We start from the raw sequence: 14,341 nt of genomic DNA, 5'->3' as shown, positions 1-14,341 counted from the left end.
GTGTGAGCGACGGGTGAGCGGCGGGTGAGCGGGTGGGCAGGGTGAGCGGTGAGCGGGTGGTGTGAGCGGTGGGCGGGGTGAGCGAGTGCGTTGGTGTCGCCGCTCCGTGACTGACTGTCAAGGTCTCCTTGCCTCTGGCTGCTGCTGCTGCCGCCGCCACTGCCGCTGCGTGTTGGGGGTGTGGGGGGGGGGGGAGAGCCGGCGATCTGGGTGGTGCTGGTGCATGGGGGGGGAGCACCACCTACAGCCGGGTCTAGCCGGGCCCGGGCGGGAGAGAGGCGTGTTTACGTCAACAGCCACCACCCCTCCCCCCACACACACACAGGCACATGCAGCCCCCCCCCCTCATCCTCCCATCCCCCTGCCCCCCCCCCTCCTCCCTCCTGCCCCACCCACACCCCCCTTCCACCTTCCCCCCCCCCGCCTCACCCCCCCCCACTCCTCCTTCGCCCCTCCAACCCCCTCTCCCCCCTCCCCACAACCCACCCCCCCTCCCCCCTGCCTCACCCACACCTCCCTCCCCCCTTCCCCCCCCACGCCCCCCCTCCCCCCCACACCCCCCCACTACTCCCCACACACACCCACTCCTGCCCCCTCTCCCCCACACCGACCCCCCCCCCCCACTCCTTCTTCCCCCCTCCACCCCCCCCCCTCTCCACAACCCACCCCCCCCTCCCGCCCCTCCCACCTTCGCACACCTCAGCATTCCTGCGTCAACAAAGTTCAATCTTTTGACTCGGGGCCTGGCCCTGCCAAGGGCTGAACTGCCGCTCTGCGTCTCCATGTGTAGGGGGCACGCCCAGTGGCAGCTGCCCCTGTGCGGCACGAGTTGACTAGGCACCTGGCCCTGCCAAGGGCTGAACTCCCTCTCTGCGTCTGTCTCCGTGTGTCATTAACAACATCTGCCTCGTGGCCATCCAGCCCGGCGACTCCCCGCACCGCTGTTGTTACGCAGCGGGGTTTGATTCAGAAAGCACAAAACTTTGGGCAAGTTTCGGGGGAATTTTCGATTTAAAGTTTTCGTGACTGCAGGGATTCATCTTCTTGGTTCTTTCGGTAAAGTCATCACGTAGAAGGGAAATAATAAAATAATAATGCACGGGCTAAACATGACTTTAAACCCCTCGCCAAACCTCCTACGCATTTCACAAGTAGTACTCATCGCATATCTGCATTTCCCATAAATATGCTAAATTCCTCTTGATATGCAAATAATTTTGTCAAGGCGCTCTTCCTCCTCCCTCCCAGCTTAAATAGACGCTCCAAGCCTGGGGTGTGTCATTCAGACGCTGTCGTCTCGACAGACCTGTTCTCCACCTGAGGACGGCTGCTTGCGTTGTAGCCGAAACGTCGTGAGAATTATTTTATTATGTTTTATTTTTATTATTTTATTACTTCCCTTCTACGTGACTTTACCGAAAGAACCAAGAAGACGGTTTCGGGGGGCTTTGTGTCTCTCATCAGCGGTGTCGAGCACGTTCAAGGAACCTTGTTGGGTTAGCAGAGCATCATTGCGAACCCCCTGAATGAGAGCGAGAGAGAGAGACAGACACCCAGACCCGGGGAACCTATTCATCTCGGTTTTGCCGGCTCAGCATCTCCAACAAGGCCGTTATGAACCCTCTTAGAGAGCGTGAACGACACCCAGACTCAGGTCTCGAACCTATGCTTCTCAGTTGTACTGGAGGTCTGCAAACACAGAGCTTTAGCACTCATCGCATTCCTCCAGTACACATAGATATTCATATTCTGGGTTGTGCTGGGTCAGTGTCTCCGACACACGGCCATTATGAACCCTCTTAGAGAGAGTGAAAGACACCCAGGCCCAGGTCTCGAACATTATCTTCATTTTGCCAGCTCACTGTCCCCGACACGGCCATTATGAACCCTCGTTAGAGATGGTGAAAGACACCCAGACCCAGGTCTCGAACATAATCTTTCATTTTGCCACCTCACTGTCTCGGACAAGGCCGTTATGAACCCTCTTAGAGATAGTGAAAGACACCCAGGCCCAGGTCTCGAACCCTAGCATCTCAGTTCTGCCAACTCACTGTCTCCGACACGGCCATTATGAACCCTCTTTAGAGAGCGTGAAAGACACCCAGACCCAGGTCTCGAACATAATCTTTCATTTTGCCAGCTCAGCGTCTCTGACACGGCCATCTGCGAACAGTCTCGTGCGGTTATTAGGAAGCCGTTTGCGCAACGGGGGGTGGCCGGGGGGTGTTGTTGTAAAACGAGACACGAAGTTCCCTCCTGCTGATGTGAAACTTCTGTCTTGGGTCCAGGTACCACGTGACTCTCTGCCAGGATGATCAGGTTATTAATTAACTTGACGGTTATTGGTGAGTGATGTTTTTTTTTAAACTCACCGAGGGGAGATGTTGTCATGGTGGTGGTGGCGCAGAGGTTAACGTCATGCCGCGCTTTGGAACCGGTGGCCACAACGAACGCCGGTCCTGGGCCTCCCCTAGGTCGTCTTGGCCTCAAATGAGTACCCGGTGTAGCGGTGTGTAGTCAACATCGCCACTGGGGAGACAAAGGCGGCCGGGGCGTGGTGCTGGCCACCCACCCCCCTCGTGTGCCGTGCCGGCCTTCATAGGTGCTACTCGCTAACAGCACTTGCCCCTACAGTGTGTGAAGGCTACACGGGGAATGTTTGTGGTGGTGGTGGTATTGGTAGTGGTGGTTGTGGTGGTATTGGTGGTTGTGGTGAGGGTGGTGGGGATGGTGGTGATAGTGTTGAGGGTGGTGGTATTGGTGGTGGTGATGGTGGTGGTGATGGTGGTGTCAGTGGTGGTAAGGGTGGTGGTATCGGTGGTGATGAGGGTGGTGGTGATGATGGTGGTGAGGGTGGTGGTGAGGGTGGTGGTGTCGGTGGCGAGGGTGGTGGTGCTAGTGGTGGTGTTGGTGGTGGCGAGGGTGATGAGGGTGGTGAGGGTGGTGTTGTCAGTGGCGAGGGTGTCGGTGGTGATGAGGGTGATGAGAGTGGTGGTGTCAGTGGTGGTGGCGAGGGTGGCGATGGTGGCGAGGGTGGTGGATGGTGATGGTGGTGGTGTCAGTGGCGAGGGTGGCGGTGGTGGCGAGGGTGATGAGGGTGATGAGGGTGATGAGGGTGGTGGGGGTGGTGGTGCCAGTGTTGGTGTTGGTGGTGAGGGTGGTGGTGCCAGTGTTGGTGGTGAGGGTGGTGGTGCTAGTGGTGGTGAGGGTGATGAGAGTGGTCGTGCTAGTGGGGTGGTGAGGGTGGTGAGGGTGGTGGTGCTAGTGGTGGTGAGGGTGGTGAGGGTGGTGGTGTCGGTGGCGAGGGTGGTGGTGCTAGTGGTGGTGTTGGTGGTGGCGAGGGTGGTGAGGGTGGTGTTGGTGGTGGTGAGGGTGATGAGGGTGGTGGTGAGGGTGGTGAGGGTGATGAGAGTGGTGGTGTTGGTGGTGGTGGCGAGGGTGATGAGGGTGGTGAGGGTGGTGATGGTGGTGGTGTCGGTGGCGAGGGTGGTGTTGGTGGCGGCGAGGGTGATGATGGTGGCGAGGGTGGCGAGGGTGGTGATGGTGGCGAGGGTGATGATGGTGGCGAGGGTGGTGTTGGTGGTGGCGAGGGTGGTGGATGGTAGTGAGGGTGGCGAGGGTGGTGAGGGTGGTGTTGGTGGTGGCGAGGGTGGTGAGGGTGGTGGTGGCGAGGGTGATGAGGGTGGTGTTGGTGGTGTTGGTGGTGGCGAGGGTGATGATGGTGGCGAGGGTGGTGAGGGTGGTGATGGTGGTGTTGGTGGTGGTGAGGGTGGTGCTAGTGGTGGTGTTGGTGGTGGCGAGGGTGATGATGGTGGCGAGGGTGGTGAGGGTGGTGATGGTGGTGGCGAGGGTGGTGGATGGTAGTGAGGGTGGCGAGGGTGGTGAGGGTGGTGAGGGTGGTGAGGGTGGTGGCGCTGACGACGTTGTTGATGTGGGTGCCTTGCAGGGAACCCGCCGCCGCCGCCGCCGCCATGGACTTCTCCAAGTTGGCCAAGATCCGCGACGAGGAGAAGGAGAGCGCCTACGGGTTCGTGTACGCCGTGTCCGGCCCCGGTGAGCACCACAACCACCACAACCAGACCACCACGGCAACCACAACAACTATAACAACAACTAGAACAACAACCACAACAACCACCACAACCAGACCACCACGGCAACCACAACAACTATAACAACAACCACAACAACTATAACAACAACCACAACAACCACCACAACAACCACCACAACCAGACCACCACGGCAACTACAACAACTATAACAACAACAACCACAACTATAACACCGCAGCAACCACCACAACTATAACAACAACCACCACAACTATAACAACCACCACAACTATAACAACAACCACCACAACTATAACAACAACCACCACAACCACCACAACAACCACAACTATAACAACAACCACCACAACTATAACAACAACCACCACAACTATAACAACAACCACCACAACTATAACAACAACCACAACCCAACCACCACGGCAACCACAACAACAACCACCATAATAAACACAACAACCACCACAACCACCACAACTATAACAACAACCACCACAACTATAACAACAACAACCACCACAACAACCACCACAACTATAACAACAACCACAACCCAACCACCACAACAAGCACCATAATAACCACAACAACCACCACCACCACAACCCAACCACCATAACCACAACAACCACCACCACAACAACAACCACCACAGCTATAACAACCACAACCACCACAACCATAACCACGATAACAAAACCACAACAACAGCGACCACAACAACCACTGATCACAGGGGTGGAAGGGAGGGGTCAGGATTGGTTCATACACCATTCACCTTGACCCCCCCCCCTCTGTGCCCCTCCCCATGCCCCCCCCCCGTGCCCCTCCCCCCCGTGACCCCCTCTTTGTGCCCCCCCCCACGTGCCCCCCCCACGTGCCCTCCCCCCCCATGCCCCCCCCTGCCCTCCCCCCGTGACCCCCTCTCTCTGCCCTCCCCGTGCCCTCCCCCCTCTGTGCCCTCCCTCCCCCATGCCCCGTGCCCCCCCCCCATTCCCTCCTCCCCGTGCCCCCCCTCCACCCCCATGCCCCCCCCCTGCCCTCCCTCCGTGACCCCTTCTCTCTGCCCTCCCCGTGACCCCCCCCTCGTACCCTCCCTCCCCATGCCCCCCCCCATGCCCCCTCACCCCTCTGTTCCCTCCCCCCCCATGCCCCGTGCCCCCCCCCCTCGTGCCCCCCCCCCTCGTGCCCCCCCCCCCCGCCCAGTGGTGACTGCGTCGAGTATGTCTGGAGCGGCGATGTACGAGTTGGTGCGCGTGGGGCACAGCGAGCTGGTGGGGGAGATCATCCGCCTGGAGGGGGAGATGGCCACCATACAGGTGTACGAGGAGACCTGTATCCTCTCTTACACCACACGTACACGCACGCACGCACGTGCACGCACGTACACGCACACGTACACGCACGCACGTACACACACGCACGCGCACGCACGTACACACACGTACGTACACACACGCACGCGCACGCACGTACACACACGTACACGCACGTACACGCACGCGCACGCACGTACACACACGTACACACACGTACACACACGCACGTACACTCACGTGCACGCACGCGCACGCACGTACACGCACGTACACACGTACACGCACGCACGTACACACGCACACGCACGCTCGCGCACGCACACGCACGTACACGCACGTACACGCACACGCACACACACGCACACACACACGTTACACACGCACACACACGTACACGCACACGCACGTACACGCACGCACGTACACACACGTACACGCACGTACACGCACGCACGTACACACGCACGCACGCACCGTACACTCACGCACGTACACACACGCACGCACACGCACGCACACGCACGTACACGCACGCACGTACGCACACGCACTGTACACGCACGCACACGCACGTACACGCACGCACCCCGTACACGCACGCACACACACGCACGTACACGCACACGCACGTACGTACACGCACGCACACACGTACACACACACGCACGTACACGCACGTACACACGCACGTACACACACGCACGTACACGCACACACGCACGCACGCACACGCACATACACTCACGCACGCACACGCACGTACATATATGTTCTGGTTGTTGTCGTTGCGGTTGTTGTTTTTGCAGGTTTTGTTGTCTTTGAGATTGTTGTTGTTGTCCTTGTGATTGTTGTTGTTGTTTTCGTCGTTGTTGTTGTCGTTGCAGTTGTTACGGTAGTCGTTGTGGGTTGTTGCGGGTAGTCGTTGTGGTTGTTGTCGTTGTGGTTGTTGCGGTAGTCGTTGTGGTTGTTGCGGTAGTCGTTGTGGTTGTTGTCGTTGTGGTTGTTGTGATTGTTGTCATTGTGGTTGTTGTGGTTGTTGTCATTGTGGTTGTTGTCGTTACGGTTGTTGTGGTTGTTGTCGTTGCGGTTGTTGTTGTTGCGGTTGTTGTTTGCGGTTGTTGCCGTGGTTGCGGTTGTTGCCGTGGTTGCGGTTGTCGTCGCCGAGCGGTTGTGCCCTTGACGGCGCTGGCAGCGGGCGTGACGGTGGGCGACCCCGGTGCTGCGCACGGGCAAGCCGCTGTCCGTGGAGCTGGGACCCGGGGTCATGAACTCCATCTTCGACGGCATCCAGCGGCCCCTGCAGGACATCGCCGAGCTGAGCAAGAGCATCTACATCCCCCGCGGAGTGAACGTCAGCGCACTCAGCGCAGACAAGAAGTGGGAGTTCAAGCCCGAGAAGAACATGCGGGTGGGTGGGTGAGAGGGTGGGTGGGTGAGAGGGTGGGTGGGTTAGTGGGTGGGTGGGTGGGTGAGGGAGTGAGTGAGTGGGTGGGTGGGTGGGTGAGGGAGTGAGTGAGTGGGTGGGTGGGTGAGTGAGTGGGTGGGTTAGTGAGTGAGTGGGTGAGTGGGTGGGTGGGTGAGGGAGTGGGTGGGTGGGTGGGTGGGTGAGGGAGTGGCTGGGTGGGTGAGAGAGTGTGTGAGTGGGTGGGTGAGGTAGTGGGTGGGTGGGTTAGTGGGTGGGTGGGTGAGCGAGCGGATGAGAGGGTGGGTGGATGAAAGAGAGAGTGGGTGGGTGGGTGAGGGAGTGGGTAGGTGGGTGGGTGAGGGAGTGGGTAGGTGGCTAAGTGAGAGGGTGGGCAGGTGGGTGAGAGAGTGGGTGGGTGGGTTAGTGGGTGGGTGAGGGAGTGGGTGGGTGGGTGGCTGAGTGAGAGGGTGGGCAGGTGGGTGAGAGAGTGGGCAGGTGGATGGGTGGGTGAGTGGGTGAGGAGAGAGTGGGTGGGTGGGTGAGAGAGTGGGTGGGTGAGTGGGTGGGTGGGGTGAGTGAGTGAGTGGGTGGGCGGGTGAGTGGGTGGGCGGGGTGAGTGGGTGGGTGGGCGGGCGAGTGGGTGGGCGGGCGAGTGGGTGGGTGGGTGAGTGGGCGGGTGGGTGGGTGAGTGGGTGAGGAGCGAGCGGGTGGGTAGGTGAGTGAGTGGGTGGGTGGGAGAGTGGGCGGGTGAGTGGGTGGGCGGTTGAGTCAGTGGGTGGGCGAGTGGGTGAGTGGGCGGGAGGGCGGGTGGGTGAGTGGGTGAGGAGCGAGCGGGTGGGTGGGTGAGTGAGTGGGTGGGTGGGTGAGTGGGTGGGCGGGTGGGTGAGTGGGTGGGCGGGTGGGTGGTGGGTGAGCGGGAGAGTGGGGCGGGTGAGTGAGTGGGTGAGGAGCGGGCGGGTGAGTGAGTGGGTGGGTGGGCGGGTGGGTGAGTGGGTGAGGAGCGAGCGGGTGGGTGGGTGAGTGAGTGGGGTGGGTGGGTGAGTGGGTGGGCGGGTGGGTGAGTGGGTGGGCGGGTGGGTGGGTGAGCGGGAGAGTGGGCGGGTGAGTGAGTGGGTGAGGAGCGGGCGGGTGAGTGAGTGGGTGGGTGGGCGGGTGGGTGAGTGGGTGAGGAGCGAGCGGGTGGGTGGGTGAGTGAGTGGGTGGGTGGGTGAGTGGGTGGGCGGGTGGGTGAGTGGGTGGGCGGGTGGGTGGGTGAGCGGGAGAGTGGGCGGGTGAGTGGGTGAGGAGCGGGCGGGTGAGTGAGTGGGTGGGTGGGCGGGTGGGTGAGTGGGTGAGGAGCGAGCGGGTGGGTGGGTGAGTGAGTGGGTGGGTGGGTGAGTGGGTGGGCGGGTGGGTGAGTGGGTGGGGCGGGTGGGTGAGTGGGTGGGCGGGTGGGTGGGTGAGCGGGAGAGTGGGCGGGGTGAGTGAGTGGGTGAGGAGCGGGCGGGTGAGTGAGTGGGTGGGTGGGCGGGTGGGTGAGTGGGTGAGGAGCGAGCGGGGTGGGTGGGTGAGTGAGTGGGTGGGTGGGTGAGTGGGTGGGCGGGTGGGTGAGTGGTGTGGGCGGGTGGGTGGTGTGAGTGGGTGAGGAGCGAGCGGGTGGGTGGGTGAGTGAGTGGGTGAGTGGGCACTATAATTTGAACCGATCCTAAGCCTCCCCTATGAGTACCTGGTGCGGTGCGTAGTAAAGACAAATGCGGCCGGCGTGGTGTTGGCCACCCACCCCCTCGTGTGCCGTGCCGGACTTCGTAGGTGCTGCTACTCGCTAACAGCACTTGCCCCTGCAGTCTGTGTTAAGGCTGCACAGGGAATGTTTGTGGTGATGGTGGTGCGTGTGTGTGCATGTGTGCGTGTGCGTGCGTGTGTGTGCGTGCGTGTGCGTGTGTGCGTGTGTGTGTGTGCGCGTGTGCGTGCGTGCGTGTGCGTGCGTGTGTGTGTGTGTGCGTGCGTGTTTGTGTGTGTGCGCGTGTGTGTGCGCGTGTGTGTGCGCGTGTGTGCGTGTGCGTGTGTGCGTGCGTGTGTGTGTGTGTGCGTGTGCGTGGGTGCAGGTGGGAGGTCACCTGACCGGAGGCGACATCTACGCCGTGGTGTTTGAGAACTCGCTCATCAAGCACCGGCTCATGGTGCCGCCTCGAGCTCGCGGCACCGTCAGCTACATCGCCCCCGCCGGCTCCTACGACACCTCCGTGAGACGCACGCACACACACACATACACACGCACATACACACACATACACATACACACACGCACGTGCACACACACAAACACACGGGCACACACACAAACACACGCGCGCACACACACAAACACGCACGCACACACGCACGGACACGCACGTGCACACACACGCACAAACACACGGGCACACACACATGCACAGATACACACACACAGAGACAAAGATCCCCCGTATAGCCTTCACAGATTTTTGGGAAAAGGGGTTAATTGGCCTTTCCTCGCCTACCTTCCCCCCATGTCCCCCCCCCTTCTCCCTACTGTATCCCCTCCCCCACTCCCCCACTACTCCCCCCCCCCACTACCCCCCCCTATCCCCTCCCCCACTACCCCCCCCACTACTCCGTATCCCCCCCCACTACCCCCCCTATCCCCTCCCCCACTCCCCCCCCACTCTCTCCCCCCCCCTGCCCCGCCCCGCCCCGTGTGCAGGACGTGGTGCTGGAGCTGGAGTTTGAGGGCATCAAGGAGAAGCACACGATGGTGCAGGTGTGGCCCGTGCGCCAGGTGCGCCCCGTCGCCGAGAAGCTGCCCGCCAACAACCCCCTGCTCACCGGGCAGCGCGTGCTGGACGCACTCTTCCCGTACGCCCCGCTCGCTCGCTCGCTCACACGCTCGCTCGCCCGCACGCTCGCTCGCTCACACGCTCGCTCACACGCTCGCTCGCTCGCTCACACGCTCGCTTCGCTCGCCCGCACGCTCGCTCGCTCACACGCTCGCTCACACGCTCGCTCACACGCTCGCTCGCATCCGCTCGCTCACACGCTCGCTCGCTCGCACGCCACGCTCGCTCGCTCACATGCTCGCTCACACGCTCGCTCAACCGCTCGCTCAACCGCTTGCTCGCTCACCCACTCGCTCACACCGCTCGCTGACACATTTACTCGCTCACACGCTCGCTCACACGCTCGCTCACACGCTCACTCACCCGCTCGCTCACTCACTCGCCCGCTCACACGCTCGCTCACTCACCCGCCCGCTCACCCGCTCGCTCACACGCTCGCTCACACGCTCGCTCGCACGCTCGCCCCGCTCGCTCACTCACACGCTCACTCACCCGCTCGCTCACTCACCCGCCCGGTCACCCGCTCGCTCACACGCTCGCTCGCACGCTCGCTCGCCCCGCTCGCTCACCCGCTCGCTCGCTCACCCCTCGTCGCCCATAGTCACCCATAGATGTGGTGGTTGATGTAATGGATGGAGTTGTTGCAGTGGTGATTACGGTGGTGGTGATTGTGGTTTTGGTTGTTGTGGCTGATGCAATGGTGGTTGATGTAATGGTTGGTGGTGGTGGTTGTGGTGGTTTTGGTGGCTGATGCAATGGTGGTTGTTGTGGTTGGTGGCGGTGGTTGTGGTGGTTTTGGTTGTTGTGGCTGATGTAACGGTTGTTGTGGTTGGTGGCGGTGGTCGTGGTGGTTTTGGTAGTGGTGGCTGATGCAATGGTGGCTGATGTAACGGTTATTGTGGCTGATGTAACGGTGGTTGTGGCGGTGGCGGTGTCAGCTGCGTGCAGGGCGGCACCACGGCGATCCCCGGCGCGTTTGGCTGCGGCAAGACGGTGATCTCGCAGTCGCTCTCCAAGTTCTCCAACAGCGACGTCATCATCTACGTGGGCTGCGGGGAGCGCGGGAACGAGATGTCCGAGGTGCTGCGAGACTTCCCCGAGGTGAGCGGCGTGCCGGTGGGGGCTCACCGTTGCCGGGTCGGTGAGGCTCACCACGGCATGTCGGTGAGGCTCACCGTGGCCGGGTCCGTGGTTCCGTCATGGCTATGCCAGACACTCACCATGACCGGGTCGGCAGGCTCACAATTGCCGGGTCGGTGGGGTTCACGCTGGTCGGGTTGGTGGTTTGGTTTATTACGGCGACACTGCAGAGATGCAATGATGACGGTGGTAGTGCTGATGGTGACGACGATGGTAGTGGTGATGATGATGATGGTAGTGATGATGGTGACGATGGTAGTGGTGATGATGATGATGGTAGTGGTGATGGTGATGATGATGGTAGTGGTGATGATGATGATGGTAGTGGTGATGGTGACGATGATGGTAGTGGTGATGATGATGATGGTAGTGGTGATGATGATGATGGTAGTGGTGATGATGATGATGGTAGTGGTGATGGTGATGATGATGGTAGTGGTGATGATGATGATGGTAGTGGTGATGATGATGATGATGATACTGGTGATGATGATGGTAGTGGTGATGATGACGATGGTAGTGATGATGATGACGATGGTAGTGATGATGATGATGGTGCTGATGATGATGATGACGATGGTAGTGGTGATAATGATGATGGTAGTGGTGATGATGATGGTGCTGATAATGATGACGATGGTAGTGATGATGATGATGGTAGTGATGATGATGATGGTAGTGATGATGATGATGGTAGTGGTGATGATGATGATGGTAGTGGTGATGATGATGATGATGTTGATGATGACCACGGTAGCGATGCTAGTGATGATGGTAGTGCTGATGATGATGACCACGGTCGCGATGCCAGCGATGACAACAGTGCCGATGATGACCACGGTAGCGATGCTAGTGATGATGACAGTGCCGATGATGACCATGGTAGTGCTGATGATGATGATGATGACGACGGTGGTTGTGCTGATGACGATGACGATGTTGTTGTTGCCGTAGTTGACGATGGAGGTGGACGGCAAGGAGGAGTCGATCATGAAGAGGACGGCGCTGGTGGCCAACACGTCCAACATGCCGGTCGCGGCGCGAGAGGCCTCCATCTACACCGGTGAGACGCTCGCACAAAGGTGCCCCGGGTAGCCTTCACCAGACCGCCGGGGCAAGTGCTGTTAACCAAGCAGCGCCTTCCATGACTGTCTGTGTCTCCGTGTGTCTCCGTGTGTGTCCGTGTGTGTCTGTGCGTGTCCGTGTGTGTCCGTGTTTGTCCGTATGTGTCCGTGTGTCTATGTTTGTCTCCGTGTGTGTCTCCGTGTGTGTGTCCGTGTGTGTCTCCGTGTGTGTCTCCGTGTGTGTCTCCGTGTGTGTCTCCGTGTGTGTCCGTGTGTCTGCGTGTGTCTCCGTGTGTGTCCGTGTGTGTCCGTGTGTCTGCGTGCGTCTCCGTGTGTCTGCGTGTGTGTCCGTGTGTGTGCGTGCGTAGGCATCACGCTCTCCGAGTATTTCCGCGACATGGGCTACAACGTGAGCATGATGGCCGACTCCACGTCCCGCTGGGCGGAAGCCTTGAGGGAGATTTCGGGACGACTCGCAGAGATGCCTGCCGGTGACGCACGCAAACACACGCACACGCACGCACACGTAAACACATACACGCACGCACACGCACGCACGCACACGCACACACACGCAAACACACGCAAACACACGCACACGCACACACACGCAAACACACGCACACGCACACACACGCACACACACGCAAACACACGCACACACACGCAAACACACGCACACACACGCACGCACACGCACGTAAACACGCACACACACACACGTAAACACATACACGCACGCACACGCACGCACGCATGCACACACACACACACGCAAACACACGCGCACATGCACACACACACGTAAACACATACACACACTCGCACACACACGCAAACACACACGCACACACACGCACACACACACACACATAAACACATACACACACTCACACATGCAAAAAACACACACGCAAACACACACGCGCACGCACACGCACACACACACGCGCAAACACGCAAACACACACGCAAACACACACTCGCAAACACACACACACACTGACTGCGGGAATCGAACTCGGTTCGCCAGGTTCGTAGCGCAACGTAGCACCAACCACTGCACCACCGCTCCCCAACCAATGCAAACACTCACTCCCAGCTGCTCACTCAATGCACTTGCCCCAACGGTGCGTTAGAGGCTACATGGCAGAGGTCGCAACCGGGTACCCCCCGATACCCGTACCCTACCCGATTCCCGGCTACCGGTACCCGGCCGGGTACGGGTAACGGGTACCCGTTTGCGACCCTGGTGCGGCCGGGTACGGGTAGGCCGTGAGTCACTGGTGAGTCACCGTTTGTCACTCATTTCCCAACGTCTTGTCTCTTCTCACAATTCAAGATCCTAGAATCAACGCACCAGCGCCTGCAACATGGCTTCATCCCAGAGGTGGCAATCGGGTACCCGATACCCGTACCCTACCCGATACCCGTACCCTACCTGATACCCGGCCGGGTAGGGTACGAGTACGGCCGGGTACGGGTACCCGTTTGTGACCCTGGTGCGGCCGGGTGCGGGTACGGGTAAGGAATCAAAACCCGTTTGCGACCTCTGCTACACGGGGGACCTTTGGCTCTGTGTGTGCGAGCAGACAGCGGCTACCCGGCGTACCTGGGCGCCCGTCTCGCCTCCTTCTACGAGCGTGCGGGGCGCGTCAAGTGCCTGGGCAACCCGGAGCGCGAGGGCAGCGTCAGCATCGTGGGAGCGTGGGTGGCACACGCTCGCTCACACTCACTCACGCTCGCTCACTCACACTCACTCACACGCTCGCTCTCACACTCACACACTCGCTCTCACACGCTCGCTCGCTCACTCACACGCTCGCCCGCTCGCTCTCGCTCTCACTCACTCACTCATACACTCGCTCACTCGCTGTCACTCACACGCTCGCTCGCTCTCACTCACTCACACTCGCTCGCTCACTCACGCTCTCACTCTCACACGCTCGCTCGCTCTCTCATTCACTCACACTCGCTCACTCGTACACTCACGCTCGCTCACTCGTACACTCGCTCGCTCGCTCACACACTCGCTCTCTCGCTCACTCACTCTTACTGACCGACTCACTCACCCACTCTCTCACTCACCCACTCTCTCACTCACTCACCCACTCACTCACTCACTCATACACTCTCGCTCGCTCACACTCACTCACACACACACACACACTCACTCTCGCTCGCTCTCGCTCGCTCTCACACTCACTCTCGTTCACTCACTCTCGCTCACTCACTCACACTCACTTTTCACTCACTCACTCACTCTCGCTCACTCACTCACACTCACTCATTCACTCACTCACTCTCGCTCACTCTCGCTCACTCTCGCTCACTCACTCTCGCTCACTCACACTCACTCATTCACTCACTCGTTCTGGCTCACTCTCGCTCACTCACTCTCGCTCACTCACACTCACTCACTCGCTCACTCTCGCTCACTCACTCACTCTCGCTCACTCACACTCACTCCTCTCACTCACTCACGCTCACACTCACTCAC

At 60.0% G+C, this 14,341-nt stretch overlaps 1 protein-coding gene across 1 annotated transcript in view; it reads left to right on the top strand.

The window, feature by feature from the left end:
* ATP6V1A (ATPase H+ transporting V1 subunit A) overlaps window positions 1-14,341 on the top strand; it is a 29,789-nt gene that overhangs the window by 7,421 nt on the left and 8,027 nt on the right. The window contains 10 exon segments of the mRNA XM_078882462.1: window positions 3,947-4,053; window positions 5,283-5,411; window positions 6,588-6,607; window positions 6,609-6,803; window positions 8,885-9,022; window positions 9,505-9,656; window positions 10,576-10,738; window positions 11,732-11,840; window positions 12,210-12,332; window positions 13,434-13,548. Coding sequence (XP_078738588.1) covers window positions 3,972-4,053; window positions 5,283-5,411; window positions 6,588-6,607; window positions 6,609-6,803; window positions 8,885-9,022; window positions 9,505-9,656; window positions 10,576-10,738; window positions 11,732-11,840; window positions 12,210-12,332; window positions 13,434-13,548 — 1,226 coding nt within the window. The 5' untranslated portion in view covers window positions 3,947-3,971.

Source organism: Lampetra fluviatilis, chromosome 65, assembly GCF_964198595.1.
Source record: "Lampetra fluviatilis chromosome 65, kcLamFluv1.1, whole genome shotgun sequence".
NCBI classification, from domain to species: Eukaryota; Metazoa; Chordata; class Hyperoartia; order Petromyzontiformes; family Petromyzontidae; genus Lampetra; species Lampetra fluviatilis.
Note: the sequence above shows the minus strand (reverse complement) of the source record. Positions and strands in the feature narration are given on the sequence as shown.